The 19,428-nt window shown below is 41.6% G+C and overlaps 1 protein-coding gene across 10 annotated transcripts in view; it reads left to right on the top strand.

Moving 5' to 3' along the window:
• The window catches only part of dnah9 (dynein, axonemal, heavy chain 9), a 178,908-nt gene that overhangs the window by 91,350 nt on the left and 68,130 nt on the right, over positions 1 to 19,428 (top strand). For 8 of the 10 annotated variants that reach the window (XR_006092993.1, XM_042398385.1, XM_042398383.1 and 5 more), the window contains 11 exons: positions 1,160 to 1,240; positions 1,972 to 2,151; positions 2,737 to 2,967; positions 5,127 to 5,321; positions 6,463 to 6,582; positions 8,397 to 8,585; positions 9,745 to 9,980; positions 10,078 to 10,200; positions 11,822 to 12,026; positions 17,590 to 17,754; positions 18,909 to 19,049. Coding sequence is in view for 9 of the 10 variants with exons in the window: in XM_042398385.1 (XP_042254319.1) it covers positions 1,160 to 1,240; positions 1,972 to 2,151; positions 2,737 to 2,967; positions 5,127 to 5,321; positions 6,463 to 6,582; positions 8,397 to 8,585; positions 9,745 to 9,980; positions 10,078 to 10,200; positions 11,822 to 12,026; positions 17,590 to 17,754; positions 18,909 to 19,049 (1,866 nt within the window). In the remaining variant the exon portion in view is untranslated. Of the gene's footprint in view, positions 1 to 1,159; positions 1,241 to 1,971; positions 2,152 to 2,736; positions 2,968 to 5,126; positions 5,322 to 6,462; positions 6,583 to 8,396; positions 8,586 to 9,744; positions 9,981 to 10,077; positions 10,201 to 11,821; positions 12,027 to 17,342; positions 17,464 to 17,589; positions 17,755 to 18,908; positions 19,050 to 19,428 lie in introns of those variants that run through there. The other 2 variants (XM_042398388.1, XM_042398392.1) reach the window with 2 other exon arrangements.

The following is a 19,428-nucleotide window of genomic DNA, read 5'->3' on the forward strand; positions in this document are numbered from 1 at the left end:
GTGTGTGTGTGCTGATAGCGGCTCTTGATCTTAAAGCTTTTATTTCTTTTCCAGATATGCACGCCATTCATCCTTTCCTTCCCCTTTATCTGCTCGGACAAGAATCCGATTTTTTTTGTAGTAATGGATTAAAGGTCACATGCATGGTCCACGGCACAATCCTGCAGGGCACAAAATGTTATCCGCAAAGGGTTAGACCCCTTTTGTGAAGCTTATTTGTTGGAATTTCCTGAGCCACAGAAATCTTCTTTATTGCTTTGAAGAACCGAGGAGATGTTTAGGTTTCAATTAAACTGCCATCTTGCTCGATCAGCGATTGTATTACTAATAAGATCCAACGATGATACAAACAAGAAAAACAAATGATCAGTCCTTCAAAACCACCCGAGAGATTCAATTAGATGATAGCGATAGATTCATTAGTGCCCATGATATACACACTGATTGCTACTTATACCATTTAATGAGACAAAAATAGATTATTGTCGGCAGCCTGCCCCTGCGCTCTATTGATCACTCCCCTCGTTTTATAGCATGTGTTCTGTTCTTCCTCCCAACGTGTGAAGACCAGAAAGGCTTCGTCATTCGTCTGAATTCCCGTTTATGGAATAGTTCAACATTTTGGGAAAAGTGCTTATTTGTTTTGTGTCCAAGAGTGTGTCTGAACTCAGGATGTGTTTAGCGTAGCTTAGCATAAAGATCAACTAACTTGGCTTGACTTTGCCTGACAGGAAGTGTACCTGTTAGCTTGATTTTCAGGCACTTCTGAATCATGAATTTGTTTTAACCTAGTATGCTGAGTTGGAGCTAATTTTACTTTATATGGCTGCTGGTTTAATGTATTATATAGCATATTCATCTTTGAAGTAGCTACTAACTGCAGCTGTCAAATAAATGCAGAGGGAAAAGTCCAATATTTCCATAGTTTCCACAACTGCTGTTTGTTTACAAGAAACCTCCACAGTGTACCTTTAAGTTTCAGTTAACAGACAGATTGCTGTAGAAGCATACAGTATGTACATGAATGGAGAGAGGCTCTTTCATTCCGGTCTGGTGAATAAGATCCACAGTTTATTCATCCAGATCTCCAGTCTTGCCTACAGTGTCAGCCAATCACATCCTCCTGACCTCCCGGCCTCCTCGTCTCATCCTCTGATAGGTGGATGACCTCAAGGCCAAGCTGGCTGCTCAAGAAGTGGAACTCAAGCAGAAGAACGAGGACGCTGACAAGCTGATCCAGGCAAGAACATTTTGCTCCTTTTTAGACTCACCGCAGAAAATATGACTGTTAAATGTTGATATTGTTTCACTTACAGTACCTCTGCTGGTGTGTGTAGCTGGTAGCTCTGGTTATATTTATCCAGGTTTTCAGATATCTGTCTCTGAGATTTCTCCAGTGACCCTAATACAATGAAGGTGAGGCGGCATTTTGCTTGTGGTGCTCAAAGAAATGAAAACTGACATTTAAAAAAATTCAGCAGCAGCTTGTCCTCCCAGACACAACGTCCCTGTTACTTTGGATAATCCACAAATGGATTTCTGGCGTCGGGCGTAGAAACAGCTCTGCTACAGCGAGTAAAAGCGTGAGGAAAAAAGAAAGAAAGAAGCTGGACTTAAAAACCTTAAATCTTTTTCATCTTCTGTTATCTTATGTCGCAAATCGATCTCAAATAGGTCGGAGGGGTAAACATTAGCATGCTGTACGACGTTCTTACACGTTGAACTTCTCTTGCTGCCACTCTGGGTTTGCCAGCATTCGAAGCTACGTAGCGCAGATTTCTAGCTCCATATTCAGCCAGTTGAATGTCCACTTTTTTTCCATCTATTAGGAAACACACAGTTTCATCTGAACACTGAAATAGTTGTTTATTTTCAGAGTGTACCCACGCGGAAAGCCATGCTGTGAAAACTAAGCCACTGACTCAGCTTGCAACATTAACCCAGCAATAAATCCTGTGTGCCGTCCCCCAGGTGGTTGGGATAGAAACTGAGAAGGTGTCCAAGGAAAAGGCCGTGGCTGATGAGGAAGAGCAAAAGGTCGCCGCCATCGCTGTGGTGGTCAGCGGCAAACAGAGAGACTGTGAGGAGGACTTAGCCAAGGCTGAACCAGCTCTCCTCGCTGCGCAGGATGCCCTTAACACTCTAAATAAGGTCAGTTACTCTCTTATCCCTCGCTGTGTCTTATTGATTTGCTCCATCATACTTTTCTCTCTCGGTTTTCTTCTTTTTTTTTTTTTTTTTAAGAGGGTTTGTCGTCTTTTTTTCTTTGTTTGATATAGTTTTTCCCAGCTTCAGTGGAATAAGTCATGTCCACACAGGCCTTGAACTGTATAAAAGATTATTGAATCACAGGAATTAGCCGGGTCTTTGCTAAAATAATGTCTTCTCTATGTTCTGTAGGCATTTAGCTTCATCCTCGCATCCCATGTAGGTTTATGAGCAGCCTGGGGGATTTTCAAAAACACCCTCTGTGTTTAAAAGGTGCTCTCTGTTCAAACAAGCAGAACAGACAGTTCAATCACTGCTTAGAGCTTTCTAAAGATGCCCTAATTAGAATTCTCTGTTGTCTTCTCAAAGTCAGCATAGGTTCGTCTTCTTTTATTCTAATCCTTTTTTCTCTTTTTTCTCTCCCCCCCCCCCCCCAGCAGACCACAGAGATGTGCAGTCTTTCAAACTCAATTAAATCACAGCTCTTTCATTTTCCATCCATTATTCACTCTACCTTCTCTACTTCAGAACAACTTGACAGAGCTGAAGTCGTTCGGCTCTCCGGTGGCAGCGGTGACCAACGTCACTGCGGCTGTCATGGTCCTGATGGCGCCCGGCGGCAAAGTCCCAAAGGATCGTAGCTGGAAGGCTGCGAAGGTGATGATGGCCAAAGTGGACGCCTTCCTGGACTCTCTGATAAACTTCAACAAGGAGAACATCCCAGAAGCTTGTCTGAAAGCTATCCAGCCTTACCTGCAGGCGAGTGTTTCAAGTAACTGTCTGTCGCTCGGCAAGTTCAACTAATAAGTCTTAAATTTAGCAGTGGTGTGACTACAATGACAGCGGCACATTATTGCTGTCGAGCATCCAAATGACAGCCAGTGAAAATCATACGGTTAATTAAGCGTTACAAATTTAACAGCCGCCCTGATTATCAAGTTTAATGAAGTGGATACTAGGTATGTCAGAGCAGCAGATAAAGCCAAAATTCACTCTAAATTTACTATGTACACCACACACTTTCACTTGCTAGAGGCTATTAATGTGACATCGTTTTACTTTTAAAAGTCCTTTAATATTTAATAGTAGTAATGTGTTGTAATTATTGAGGTTGTAGTGGGTGGTGGTGGTGTACTGGAGTGCATTATATTGAATGGTGTTCCTACTATTTTGTCTACTCCATTAACATACATGAGGAGGGCAAAATATTAGGAACACTTTTCAATATAATGCACCCCAGTACACCACCACCACCACCTACTACGACCTCAATAGTGAACATAAAGTAGAATTATCACCTTTCTGACAATGTCAACAAAAACTGTGACATAAATGTAGAATTTATGTTTATGACCAACTGAGACTGTAAGTTTTCAAGAGGAAATTACACAAAGTTAATTTATTTACTAATTAATGCAGGAGTAGGGCTGTCAATGAATATTCTGAATTGGATTATATAATCAAATTGTTAAAAAAAAAAACAGATATTTGTGAAAAAAAGCAGCACTAGTGTGGCCGTCTGCCTCATGAGACAGCCACAGTACCGCTGCATTGAAAGCACTGCATGATTGACAGGAGTCACATAACGTCACTTTCATCGATCTGAAATGAAATGTAGGTCAAGCTGAGATGAGTGAATAATTCATCAGCCGTGTAGTAATGACGACAGAGAGTTCACAACCCAACTCGGCCGCAGAAAGAATGATTTGTACTCGGAGCAACCTAAGGGTGTTTTCACACCTGTTTGCTTGGGTCTGAATCGGTTGATGAGTTGTGTGTTTTTCCTTTGGTGTCGTTTGGCTTTTACATGGCAAAATTTGAAGCAAACCAAAATCTGTCAACAAAAGCCATGTGGGAGCTGTCATGCCGTTCATTGGTCAGAAATCTCGTGGGGTTGGTGGGCGAAGAAAGGAGAGTTTGTTTTTCTGAAACGGCAGTTAGCTACAGCATTCATGAAGGACTTGATTTTCCCTCTCACCTTTGTAAAACAGAAAATAAAATTAATGTATGAACCGTAACACTCAAGGGTACAAAGGTGTAATTTTTACACACAGGAGGGTGGATTAGTAAAATGGTCTTTGAACATATTTTCTAACAGCAATTAAGTGTACTACTGTTACTGAAATAAACAGCGTGTCTCTCTCTTTCTCTCTCTCTCTCTCTGCCTCTGTGGTGCTGAAAGATGCACAGCAGCAGCTACTTTTCAACTGTTTTCTTATTCTTATTATTCATCTTCTTATTAATAAGAATAATTCTAAAAAGCTGTCTTCATTTCAGTTAATGAACCTTATTATAATGAAATAATATATAATTTACAACATTTAAATATGCAATTCAGGTAGCTTAACCATTGCAAATTACATGAATTCTGCCAAAGTCAGCAGTGAGATTACAGTCTGTGCTGCTCTCTTTAGCTAGGCTAGGCTAACTCATCTAGTGTTACTTTTTTGCATTTTTTTCTTCATTGTTATTGGAATTAGCTACTCATTACTACTTCATGTATGTGGTGTAAACTGAATTACTAAAACATGTTGAATTACCAAAACAGTAAATATTTTTCAACACCGGAAACAGGTAGGGAAAATATATGAATTTCAAAGACTAGCTGTGGCTATCTCACTAGCTAGCTTTAACGTAAGCTAGCTCTCTTGCTTTAGCCAGCTATCTAGCTGGTTGTCCCTCTGTTGCTGAGGTCATAGGGTTAATTATTTTTTGTGTGGCAAAACAAATGTCAACAAGTGGTCTCAACTCAGTTTTGACTGAATATGCTGTCAGTGAGTTTGTCTTTGAAGGGGCAGTATATTTTTTTTAGCTCTCAGTCTGACTCGAATCAATCAGAGCTCTGATGTGCGAGTGTTTGATCAGAATTACACTTTGCACTTTTGCACTTGTGTGTTCATCATTTCATCCCTCTCCAGGATCCAGAATTCCAGCCAGATCTGGTGGCTTCCAAGTCATATGCGGCGGCGGGCCTCTGCTCCTGGGTTTTAAACATCGTCAAGTTCTACGAGGTTTACTGCGAGGTGGAGCCCAAACGTCAAGCTCTGAGCAAGGCCAACGCGGAGCTGGCTGCTGCACAGGAGAAGCTCGCCGCCATCAAGAGCAAGATCAATGTAAGCCTTTGCGTTGCACTGAGCATACAAGAAAGAGTCTGTTTGTTAGATGCCAAGTATATCTGTCAAAGGCAATTTCAATATCTAAAATCCAGAGAACCTATGTATTACCATCTTATTAAAGAAAGGACTTTAGTTCCTTTCTATTCTTTGAAGTCCTGCTCTTGTTTTTCAGTCACACAAAAACACACTGACACAAATACTAAATAGAGTCTTAAAGTCTCAGTTTGTGGGGCTGACTTTTTTAACAAAGCAGAGCGTGTGCTGAAAACTTAAAAATCTCAGCACTTACACATAAAAGATTCTTTAGACATCAGTATAATCAACAGTTCTATCAAACCCTGAAGATAAGCAGTATAATAATATTTTGATGCAACAAATAAAATAAAAAAAACAACCAACCAAATGCTATAAACTGAAACAGAAATTCAGGATATGAATTATTTTATCAAAGCTTGAGTGACAGTTGACACATGCGCTCTGCCAGTAATGATACACCACCAGTATTTCATCGATACAAAGCTGGTGTAAGTGCTATTAAAGGCTTTTACTCTTCATTATCTAAAACCAAATCCATCAACCTAAAAACTCTATTGATAAAAGCAGCTGTAAATAATTGTTTTTCAGTGGCGTTTGACATTCAGCACAACAGAGAGCCAGAGAGCCCCAGCAGAGCGCGGTGCTCGGGACGCTGCGGCGTCCGCTTACATCAAACCCCGCAGAGTGCAGAGTGACGACTGTTAATAAGATCCAGCATGACTTCTCTCTGTCATTTTTTTTTTTTTCCAGCCCTCAGTCAGATCGCTTGAACGGAGAGTGGGTTCGGAGCCAAGGGGAATTAGCAATCCTCAAACTAATCTAATGAACCTGTGTGCCTCTCCACCGATTAATCCTGTTTGTCCTTGTGCTAATTGCTTCCATATGCCAAACAAATCCATAGCAGAGGGAATGATAAGTTTTAACCAACTTTTCACACGCTCCCAAGTTTCTTTCATACACAAGACTTCAGTGATCTTTGTTCTGTCTTTGAGGATTCTTTATGGCTAAGCTGTATTTTAACAAGTGCCAATTTTTTTTTTCCTCTGTTTCTGTGTGTGTGTGTGTGTGTGTGTGTGTGTGTGTGTGTTTGCGGCCCTATCAGCACCTTAATGAGAACCTGGCCAAGCTGACAGCCAAGTTTGAGAAAGCCACCGCAGACAAGCTCAAGTGCCAACAGGAAGCAGAATCAACGGCGCGCACCATTTCCCTGGCCAACCGCCTGGTGAGGAGAGCGACAGCGGGGTCATACGGAGCATCAGCTACACCCACAACACACTCTCTTTCCCCAGCTGTTTCCACTCACTCCTTCCATGAGATAGATACAGATGTGCGAGATGAGGATGTAAATGAATGCAAATACATTATTCAGCATCCATTTTCATGTCGTCGCATCATCCTATTGACGCGATTTGTTAAAAATGTCACAACACTTCTTTCCAAATTGAAACGCACACAGACATCAGACGCAGAATGAGGATAAATTGAGAATAAAAGTCCATAAATCACTTTGGAAATGGTAGAAATGATAGGAGTTAGGCGCCCTTGAAAGCTTCAGTTCTTGGCTCATGATAATCAGATTGAGACTTAACCAGGTACTTGTTGTGTGTATAGTGGAAACTATAAGCAGCCAAAGCAGCAGGACTTTACATGATGCAGATTTTGTTAACAAATACGCTAGAGGCTACTTAAAGCAAGAAGATGTAAATCATTTTAAGTTCAATTTTCAGATATTCAGCAGGGTTTATCCTCAATAACTTTCATTAGTTTTCACTAGATTAGTTGTGCAGTGGAGGATAAAGCCTGATTTATATTATTTTTACCTCATGATCTGATATTAAGGTCTGCACCTCGGAGACTTGACAGTAAATGACAAGCTGAAGTTAGGTACCGTCTGAAAAGCGAGAAAAGAGAGCTTTTCACATTTGTCAATAGCTTTCTCTTTTTTCACAGACTCTTTTTCTTTTTATCTGGACCTCCTCATGTTGCATAAACAACTTAAGACCTGTTGATAACTTTCAAATTTACATTCATCAGCGCCTCCTCCCATTATATACAATACACAACCTCCACTATTCAAAGAAACATCTTGCATTATGGCCCACTATTAAAACCTCCTGTTCTATGTGCACTATTCATTTCCACCTGGACCATTAACTGTTGTGTGCTGCTGTGTGACTATTGACCAAAGTTACATGTTTTTTATTTACTAAGTGGATCTGATTCATTTAGGTAGATGGTTAAAATACTGTATGTTATAAATGGTATTCTGTATATTTAGTGAGCAGCCGAGCTGACAGTTTCTAACAACTTCGGGTATAAACGCTAACCAACTCCAGTATAAATTTGAATACAGATATTTTTATTAGATAAAAAAATACAGATAGTAGCTTTAGCGTCACACCACTAGTGCACAAACTTATCTCTGCTTGTTAGTGTAGCTTCTCTTTCCATATGTTAAGACACTCACACACACACACACACACACACACACACACATACATATATGCATAAATCCCGCCATCACCTGCCGGTGTGGTAATCTCCTGCTGACAGCAGCGAAACAAAAAGATGAGTGTTGACACTGTTAGTATGATAATCTAAATTATTCAGAGGAAGATTCCAAAAGGCCTGACGGGAGCAACAAAAGGACAAGAAGTTGCGCTCATCTGCTAGTCACTCACAAATATCAATGCAAATGCAGTCAACTCGCTGAAGTGTAAAGTGTTTCTGTGATTTATGCTGAAAAGTTACAGTCTGTATCCAAGTTGGGTGCCTCTCAAGTTTGGAAGAGATATTAAGGTGAACTTTATTGATCCCTGATGGGAAATTGCATCATTGCTGCAGTAAAGAGTAGAAGTGTTGCATGAGCAGAGATGTAATAAAGGGTATGAAAACCTAATAAAAAAGGACTTGCAGCTAGTAAGGCATCGTAGTTCTGGAGATTTCCTGATGTGTCTGTACATTGATGACGGCGGCCGAAAATGAATTTAGATCTGATTTTACAGGATGTAAAGCTGGTCTGTCTCCGTGTTTCAGGTGGGAGGTCTGGCGTCAGAGAACGTTCGCTGGGCCGAGGCTGTAGAGAACTTCAGGAAACAGGAGAGGACTCTGTGCGGGGACGTCCTCCTCATCACCGCCTTCATCTCCTACCTGGGGTATTTCACCAAACGCTACAGGCTGCAGCTTATGGACAACACCTGGAGGCCTTATCTCAGTCAGCTGAAGGTGGGTGTGGGCTTGTACATGTGCATTAAAGGTGTCGCGGCTACACCGGCTACAGAGATGACATGTGGAGACCTCAAGAATGGTGATTGGTCAGCTTGGGCTTCTTGTGTTTCTTCCTACAAGTTTGTGATTGTAAAAACAAAGAAACACGTCCCAGTAGCCTACTGGTTAAGATGTATACCGTATAACAGCAATGTCCACAGCTTCATTCTGGTAGCGGACATTTGTTGCATGTCGTACCCCTCTCTCTACCTTACTTGCTTAGCTCCAGCCTCCATTTCTGTTGGTTATGATAATATCTTATTCAGCAAATGAACTGCTGACATTTGAGAATGCAGCAACATCGCTAGCAAGAACAAGAACAAGCAGTCAGACAAGTTGTAAACAAACTTCCAGGTTAAATAAACTTATTTATGAAGAGAAAACAGAGATGAACAGTAAAATTAAAACTCAACTTCCTGCTTCACTTTGACCTACTGTACTCGCCGTAGTTTTGCACACTGATGGTTTTGCTTCACAGTGAGGGATTATAAGTGACAGTGAACTCACTTTCAGTTTTACCTCCAAATAAGATGAAAGCTAATCTGTCAAAAGTGTCAGCTTGTTCATAACCTATTTAATCATCTCGCCTCAATACAATATTATCATAAGCTTCAGAATCAATAGCCGAGCTGCAAAAACAAAGCGATTCATTCCCCCGAGCTATAAAAAAACAGTTTTTCTTTACACAAGTTGAAGAAAAGCTTGGTAATCTTCTCCTTTTCAGCTGCTGAAAGAACAAATCACTGTAGCACCAAATATGCATTAATCCACATCTGAAAATAGTCCCTGACAAATGTGTGGAGACTGAAAGAAAGGTCAGAGGAGGCTGATTTTTTTTTTTCCCAACAAGATTCTGATGCAGGTTGAGATTGTGATGACAACATGAAACAAGTTGAGGAAAGACTCAGTTATCTGCTGGTTTGCAGTAAGCCTCATATACTGTAGCTCTCTGTCACAGTCAATGAAAGGATGTAAACACATATAGAGAAAAGTTTTAGTTGGAGACAAACTCATATATAACTTTATACTATAACTTTGAATCATTTTTACCACTGTGGCGTAGTCTTACAATTGGAACTTGCAAACATCACACATACTTATTGATATTATCTGCAAGGTTCCCATCCCCGTGACCCCTGACCTGGACCCTCTGACCATGCTGACGGACGACGCTGACATTGCGGCGTGGCAAAACGAGGGGCTCCCGGCCGACAGGATGTCCACCGAGAACGCCACCATTCTGACTTCCTGCCAGCGCTGGCCCCTCATGGTGGACCCCCAGCTGCAGGGCATCAAATGGATCAAAAACAAATATGGAGAAAATCTGCGCGTCATCCGCATCGGACAGAGAGGGTGAGCTGCTTTATGTTGGAACGTGGACATGGTGGTTTTTTTAGACATATATCAGACAAGTGTTAACAGAGAAATACTCGCTGCTTTATTTTGAAAGGTACCTGGATGCCATAGAGAGAGCTCTGGCAGAAGGTGACGTGGTCCTGATAGAGAACTTGGAGGAAACCTTGGATCCTGTTCTTGGACCACTGCTGGGCAGAGAAACCATTAAGAAGGGCAGGTAAGAAACACATTGCACCTTTAAGTCTGGTTGTGTATAGAGGTGCTGGGTATTAATAAAGAGAGGAGAAGGGTTCGGGTTTTTCAGTGTGTAAGTGTCTGAGTGTCTCTCAGAGTTCAATCCACTCAGTAAAGAGTCTGTTTTGTTTTCCTCACAATCCCAAATAAACTCAGTTTAATACAGGTTTTACTGCTGATCCACACAAAACAAAGCAAAGACGCAGCAAAGCAATACAGTACATAAAATAAGCACAGCAGAAAAACGTCAGATAGGTCGGACCACTGTGTTTAATTATTTATCTTTATAAGTTACAGTTATGGCTGAAAATAACAACAGAAATAAACAAGTTTACCAATTTCACATATCCCTGCATTTAGAATCAAATGCCAGTTTACTGTTGTTAATGCAATGATACACTTATTCACTCTATACTGACTTCATATTGATCACTTAGTTTAGTTTAGTTTGTTAAATATATGTTTCATATTTTTCCTTGTCATTCACTGTGTCATTCCCCTCTGACATGATGGTTATGATGATGATGGATATGATGTTCTAAAGACGAACTGATCAATACTGCTTTCGTTGTTTTATGGAAATCATAATTGATCGAAATGCATACAAGTATGCATGAGCATATCATTACTGTCATTGCTTTGGGTGAAAAGTTTGAATGTCAAACTGTGGTTTGATACAGACGATACACTTATTCATAAGAGGTCGTGATATTGGGGTAACACTGATCAGATGCCCTTTCTCACCATCAAAGTGAGATTTAAATGCGTGGAAAGAATAGTTATAGAGACTGACACAAACTGTCAGATACTCGTAGCTTCAATCAAAAAACAAAGACATTAACATCAGCCTTGAAAAACTGCTCCAGTCCTTGTTGAAATAGCAGCTACTGTATTTATATCCAAGTTCCAACTGTGATACATATCTGCTGGATTTATCAGATAAATTAAACGGAGCAATTCACAATTACCACAAGCTGTAACAAAGTCAATAAATACATCCAGTGAAAGCATCCCTTCTCTTTCCAGTAATGACAATCACACTTTTAATTAAACGGTGGTGTATTACCTTACTTCCCAAAGCTATAAAATTAAAAGTACCAGACATTGCCCTGCTGCCAAAAAACATAACGAGAGCACTAAATGTGTGTGTTCATCTGCATCTGAAAATAGTCCCCAGCAAATTCACTACTTGGGTGATGTTTGCTTAAAACCACAGCTCCCAGTTGTTTTAAGAAGAAAAATGAATCTTTAGGGAAGCTGTAGAGACGTTGGTAAGTATTGAGAGACAACCAACACATTGTAGGTTTTGGTCTTCTCGTAGGATTTGTTGATATAGAATAACACCAGACTTATTCTTTAAAGGGACAGTGACATGACATTCTTTGAGAGCCGCTGATTAAAGACAAGTGTCCCAGACACCAAGAATATAGACGCATTCATCTGAATACAGGAGCATGACAGATAATTATAGCATCGCCTTCAATGATGAGTCTCTTTGAGTGGTTCCTGCTCCAATCACATTTCCCATCACCGTTTCAGAATCTTTGCTTTCATTTAGCAACCCTCAATGATCAAAAACGTCTCGTTCCTCATTTACCAAACAGGTACATAAAGATCGGAGACAAGGAGTGCGAGTACAACCCCACTTTCCGCCTCATCCTGCACACCAAGCTCGCCAGCCCTCATTACCAGCCGGAGCTGCAGGCCCAGTGCACGTTGATAAATTTCACAGTGACCAGAGACGGACTGGAGGACCAGTTGCTGGCCGCTGTGGTCAGCATGGAGAGACCTGACCTGGAACAGCTAAAGGTGAGGAAGTCAGACTACCTGTCGAGGCAGAGAGAAAGCCTACCCGATACAGATATTTAACTACAAAGAGGACTTTTTGTCAGATCTCTTTTATCTGATATGTCGCAGGAATGTTAAAGTGAACCCGAGCAGACATGAAAGCAGTATCTGTCACAGCCATCAGGTGCTATCACAGAACAAAACAACTGTTCCACGTCGGACTCTTTGAGTTCCTCTCCTAACATCTCTTCTGTGCAGGTGTAATTAAAAGAAACAGTTTGAGGAGTCAGGGGCCTCCAGGAGCCGCTCTCGCTCGTCATTATCCATCTTTAACGCTACACATCGGGAAGAAAATGTCGTCTTGTCGTCTTTAGACATCACAAGAGGCTGCAGGTCTGGGCTCTTTGATTCCAAAACAATCATCTGGCGCCTTTGATTAACGGCAAACTAAGTGGATGTGTGATAATTATGGGGCTTTGGGTTCCTCATTTAGGGAGACCGGGACACTGCACGACTGTGTGTGTGTGCATGCGCGTCTGTGTGTGTGTGTGTGTGTGTGTTGGTGAGTGTCTGTCTGGAGGTGCGTTTGCTTCTGTGTGCATGGTGGATTTGTACGTGGAACATAGAGTAATGAGAAAATTAGATTACCATTTAAATGTGCAGTGAGTAGTGTTCTTCAAAGTATATTGATATTCATTTTAAAATTGTATTACAATTAATTTGAATAGTTATGCATGACTTCACAGCTTCTTAACTACTGTCCAAATTCCAGTGACCAATTGTCACTGTGCAGTGTTTCCACCTATCATTACCTTGGAGGGGCAGCCCACCCGCCAACGGGATCCCCCCCCACCCCCCCCGCCCCTCCTGAAAGAAACAAATAAAAACAAACTGATACTAGCAAGATAACAGGAGTACATGATTTACCTTATTCATGTGCACTTATTCCATTTCAGCTCAGTGTAGAGAAATACACTGATACGAACAACCACCCTACTGCACACATCTATGACAACACTATCCTTGACACGCCCGCCTCACGACAACTAGTATTTTCAGAATAATCCTGGGGAAACACTGCTGTGTGAATAATCTCAACTCCTATAAGAAGTGAAAGGGCCTCAAAAGTCTGGACCAAAAATCTGCCTCCCAAATTAAACTATTTGCAGACCACTACTGATATTTGCTAATTCTCAAAACAATTTATTTTAAATGCAGGAATTGGTTCTAACCATTATTTTTCATGATTTCACTAATTAATAAAACCAAAGTAAAAAACATACAACACAAAATTTCACAGTGCTGACAGTGTTCAGGAGTTGATTTTTAGTTTTGAACTATTGCTTTATCTCCTATGAACCTGTCTGTTCACAGGTTTGCAAAGAGCACTTTGTCTTAAAGTTTAAGATTAAAAAGCACTCATTACTCACACTGCTCTACTATGACTACTGACACTACTGAATATATTGTTTTTGTTTGGTGACTTCTGACACCAGAACTTCTTTTTACTCTTTGTTAACATTTTGCTAACAGAGTTTGTTGAATCTGAAAAGCAGAAGAATTCAGATATGTTCTTACATTAGACCTGTTGTTTCCTCTGCATGATCCACACAAAAACAGTCAAGAACCCAGTGTAGAGACTATAACCAACAATGTGTCTCTCAATACTTCATGACTTCCCTACCTCTTCTGCTTCCTACTGAAGACATAAATCTTTAAAAACACCTCGCAGATATTTGATTTCACTTTTTAAAAAAAGGTTCAGTAATTTCCCTAAAACAGCTGGGCGCTGTAGATTTTTAACAAACATTACACAAACAGGAGGACATGTGGTGGATGAATCCACATTTGGTGCATTAGTGAGTATTTCTGGCAGCAGGACGGTGTGTGTGTGTGTGTGTGTGTGTGTGTGTGTGTGTGTGTGTGTGTGTGTGTGTGTGTGTGTGTGTGGGATTGAGTCAAAATAAACCACAGCGTGTGTGTTCATGGTAATGAAGGAACATGTCACCCAATGCAACAGTGTGGCTCATTGATGTGTTTTTAATAATTTTTGGACGACTACGGAGCTCTACAGCACAGAGGAGTAAGATATATCAGGCTTTGGATACACTTGGATCACTTTTGGGATTTGTTGACGATAAGAAAAATATAGCTTTAATTAACTAACAACCTTATCCTTTAAATCGTTTGATAATCAACCATGAAGGCAAAAATATATTAATACTAAATAAAAAAAATGAACTTCTGAAGCACTGACAATTTGCCATTATGTCACAGTCACCCTGTGTATTGTTACTGTGACTTTCCTCCATTCATCATCGAGCTCCAGGAATTGTGTAATTGTGTCTTGATGCTATCCTCAAGGGAGTTTCATCTTCTTCTTTTTTTTTTTTTTATCACTTTGGCAAAACTCATTTATGTTCACACATCCATATCCACCTCTCTGAAATCAAAGTAGAAGCAGAAAGGAGACGCTTTGAGGTGTATTTTCCTTTTTAATGTAAATGACTCTCTTTGTTGTGCAGACCCTCGACCCCTTGACTGCGAGGAGGGGGAAAGCTGTTGTTCCACTCTGTTGATCAGCGTTGTCATCACCAGCTGTAGCTTTAAGCTGTCGCCGCTGGTCAGAGTTAATGGCCGGGCTCGCTACTCTGCGTACAGTACGGCAGACTTTCGAGGAGTAATGAGCGCCACATAGTTACGATACCCACAGTACCGTCCACACTGTGAATGTAAATGTTGGTAATTAAGCGAAAACTCACTTGATCAAAGCTCTGGCTCCTAATGATGTCTCGCGCTCATCTCATCGACAATCTGCTCTTTTCCTGTCAGCTGCTTGAAATGGATTGGCCGGTGGCGCTACTGTACCACAGCAATTAGACAACACATTGACACACTTCCACTGTTCCTTAAACGCGGAGGCTCTTGTCAGTCGCAGGGAAGGGGGGAAAAAAATCAGAAAGCCCTCCTCGTTCAGAACGTGTCTGGCTCACGGCGGAGTCTCCGAGAGATCAGAACGGAAGATAATGTGGGAACTCTGTTAACGGGTCAGGCAGATTTACTCTAACACAATCCTATTTGCATTTTGATGGTTTTCCGGAGGCGTCCTTGTTTGCGTTGGGCCTCTGTAGGCAGCGCTTTATTCAGACCTGTAGGCTTTCATCCATGGACAAATCAGCATTTTTAATAAATGGGAGAGAAGGTGGGGAGGAGGGGAAGGTGAGGGTGGTGGGTGGGGGTGGGGGGGACCAAAATGCCTGAGTTATTTTAAGCCTTACGTCCCCTCAGCAAAATCCAACGGAGAAGAAGTGAAATGTGATTTAATGAAGCTTGTTTAATTAGCATTTCACTGAGATCGGAGGGTGAGGAAAAAAAAAAAAACAAGATCTGGAACTCACTTATCATTTTAATTAACACTGAAAGTTGAGTGTGGTGTTGGTGCTGGTGGAGGTGGAGAGGGGAGGGGGGAAGGAGGGGGGGTCTAGCTGTGTACATTCCAAGCACCTTACCATGAAAACACGGCCTGCAGAATGGAGCGCTGAATGGCTTTTTTTTGTTGTCAGTAAACAACCCGGACTGATAACAATCATCAGACTGATAGCAAAGTGCAAATTGGCTGTACCTGTTTATATCCTTTGAACGAGTCAGCGCCATTATACCTTTTAATGAGGTTAGCGTCGCTACTGAGCCGTAAGATGACTACCGGGTGAAAGAGCTCTCATTTAACCCAGCCAAAGACGAGGGTGGGGGGGGCTAAGGAGCTTAAAATGTCAAGTTGCCTTTTTGGAGAGTGCACAGGGGGATCAGTCTACAACCTTTTACTACCACAACCATCTCCTCTGGTCCTCCCTCTGCGCATATACGAGTGTGTGTGTGTGCACATCCTCGTGTGTGTGTGTGTGTGCACAATTTCTATCCAGACCTTTGCTGTTAATGAGAACTAAAAATGCTCCACTTCCCAAATTACCTTAACAGGGCTGCTCTGTGGCACTTGGTAATCATTTGCCTAAAAAAAAATGATAGATGTAATATCTCATTTTAATCCCAATTAGGGTGTTCTGCTGACTGGTTAATTGTTTGTTTTTCCCAAGCAAGGGTAATTACAAGTACAATGTGCCAGAGGAAAGCTAATCGTTAAAAACTGACTCATTATTGGATCCAGTTGGGAATGTTTTGGTGTGGATAGCTTTTTTTTTTTTTTTTTTTCCCCCACCCTCAAGAGCACATGCATCCGGGCAAGTAGAAGGTCACAGTTGAGTCACACAGGCGGATGTCCCCCCGGCTAAATGTCCACCATTCTGTTACTTTCTCCTCCGTGTTCCAAAAGCGCGTACACGTCAGGCCCTTTCCTTAAAATGCCACGAATCACAATCATTTCCCCTCCCAGTGCAGTTTTGTCAGGAGGAGAACTTTTCAACGACAGAGTGAGTAATAACGTCAAATTCATATCCTGTAAGGTTTAACAAGGCAGAGGCCCAATTAGTTTTAACAGTGATGTAAAATACCTCTCATCACTACAATAGGAAATGCTGTCATAAAGAGAGCAATTAAGCAGTGTGATCTCTTAAACTATCTGCTCCCCCGGCGCGATTTGAGCTAAGTATGTCTTTTGTCATGGGAACATTATGCCACAGGGAATAGGAACAGCTCCACCCACACGGCAACCTCCCAGCATCCTCCCCCACCCCCCCACCCGTGATTACACGGAGGCTGCCAGAAACGTATTACCGCCGTCTGTCAAGGATCACGCCACTCAGAAAACCTCGGCTATTATCAGTCTCTGACAACACCGGAGTAGGCAAATCTCACAACAGCCCACCCTCTCGTAATTACAACAATTCAAAGGTCGCAGAGGCTTCTATTAAGGGAAACTTCAATAAAGCAAAGTCATTATCGAGCAGAAACAAGGAGCTGCAACAGACTATAATGAAGGACAAAGCAGGATGAAGCAATAAAGAGAGGAACCGTGCCCCGTCGACTTTGTTCTACCAACGTCTCTCAAACGCCCGGCTTTGAAAAAGTGAAAGTTTCTCTTTTGTTTTTTCAGCTAAAACAAAGACTGAAAAAAAAACAGCTTGAGTTGGAGCTTTATTAGAGGACGGGGTGCACTAATCCATATGGTGAGGTGTGAATAAAACCCATTGCGACTGAGCCGCGCGTGTACATTTGTGCATATTCCGCGTGATGCCTGCTTCATAATGGAATCCGTAATGTCTCGTAACGGCGGATTCATACTGGATGTGAGTGTGCGTCAGTGTGGATGTGTAGTTCACCATCAAAGCTTCCCCTCTCTCTCTCTCTCGCTCCAATCGACGGTCTCATCACACTGAGGGTTAGGTCGCCCCGGCAGAGGTTTGATGTCAGCAACCAGACGGAAGCTGGCTAATCCAACCCAGAGCGCTCCCTTCATGGGTCCGGAGAGCCGATGCAGAGCATATTGATTAGTTCTGCCTTTGAGGTGCCCTTCAGTATTCATGTCCTCACACTGACCCGCACTGTGAACGTCTCCCACTGCCTCAGATTTTGATGATAAGGCCAGAAAAGAACCTGTCAATGTTGTTGTGCGTTTGTGTGTGTCTATCAGTCTGACCTGACCAAGCAGCAGAACGGTTTCAAGATCACCCTGAAGACGCTGGAGGACAACCTGCTGTCCCGTTTGTCCTCTGCTTCGGGGAACTTCCTGGGTGACACAGAGCTGGTGGAAAACCTGGAGACGACCAAACGCACCGCCGCTGAGATCGAAGAGAAGGTCCTGTCCTTGATCTTTATAGCTTTAAAGCATTACATCTCAATGTTAAAATGCCAAAACAGGAAGTTGAATGTTTATTTGAAAAACACCACACTCTGACCTAAAGTTTTCCACTGGATAAAGACAAATGAGCCTTGCTAACCTGTTAGCCAGTTGTCAAGTTCAGCAGTTTAGTGCTTCTTTTCTTTTTTCTCTTTTTCTTCAGTGACAAAGAATAAAACTCAAACCTATAAGGCAACAGGACATTTAATAAATGTTTTACAACACACTATAATGCAGTTACAAGCAGATATAAGTGTTTAACAATACAATGACAATAATTCAGAATGTCTTCATAGTTGAAGTTACAATTGTTGACAAATACTCTACATTAATAAATACTTAAAATATCCTTAAATCTGCTTATAACTACATTATAATGTGTTATAAACCATTTATGGATGCTGTGTAGACAGACTTAAAGCCTGTTGGGCTCCTCTCTTTACCCTGTAATTATTGAATATGTACCACGTAATTAAAAACATACTTCTAGGGTAATTTATTTCTAGGTTCCTCCTAAATTTAAATATGTTAACCCCTTACTTGCTGTACCTCTTCCCTCATACTCACTGATAGGTCCCCAGTAAGTATTTCATTAGTAACCTCTATGTACAAACTATTTACACTGTAACCATATCCCCTTCTCTCTTCCTCCCTTACTTTGTTTCTCTTTTTTTTTTGGTCAGCAAATCAGATCATGTCAGCTTAGCATATTATCTCTACCAGAGTAGAATTACTGATGTTTCTGATACTTCAGAACACTTCTGAGAAAGGACTGCATGATGATCTGTGAGCGTGCCTTCTGTCAGTTACGAGATGAGCGCTGCCTTCTTGCAGATGTTCATTCTCGAGCATAATGGCGCAGGCGTTTGCTGGCAAAAAAAAAAAAAAAAGCGGCACATAATTGTCATGTTCCACGTGCTGTGAGAACATTTCGGCTGGAACCGTGAAATTGGAATAGCTCTGCTCTTCACTGGAGGGTGTTTTTTTATTGGAGTGTGCACAATTTCATCATTAGCTGATTGATGAACCCTGAGCGTATGCATATTCGTGTGGATTTACGCTTGTGTCTATGTCTGCGATTCCATTTTGTGTTTGCGCTGTCTTTACTGTAGGTAAAAGAAGCCAAGGTGACGGAGGCCAAAATCAATGAGGCTCGGGAGCACTACCGACCAGCAGCAGCACGGGCTTCCTTATTGTACTTCATAATGAACGACCTCAATAAAATCCACCCCATGTACCAGTTCTCTCTCAAGGTAGCCTCTCTATTGACCCGCCATGTTTCCTCTCTGCCTCACGGGCCCCCAGTGAGACCCCTCTTAAACTCAGTCCTCTGTTTCCTTCCCTCCTTCTTCCATTTGCTCACCATGTTTTATGCTCTTTGCCCTGCTTTTATTGTGTTTGTGGCTCCCTAATGTGGTTATGTAGAGTGTAATGTCTTTCATATTGTCAGCCAGTGAGCACTGAGAAGAGGCAGCCTGAGATATGGTTTGCAATCACTCCAGACTCTGCAGGTAGCTGCTCTGGCCCAAGTTATTTTCCAACATAATCAAGTGAAAACACATTCAGATACTATATACCTTTGACCTTGTGAATGAAATGAATATGTGCTCTTTACACCAGGTTAGAGCAAAG

This window comes from Thunnus maccoyii, chromosome 20 (assembly GCF_910596095.1).
Source record: "Thunnus maccoyii chromosome 20, fThuMac1.1, whole genome shotgun sequence".
Classification (NCBI taxonomy): Eukaryota; Metazoa; Chordata; class Actinopteri; order Scombriformes; family Scombridae; genus Thunnus; species Thunnus maccoyii.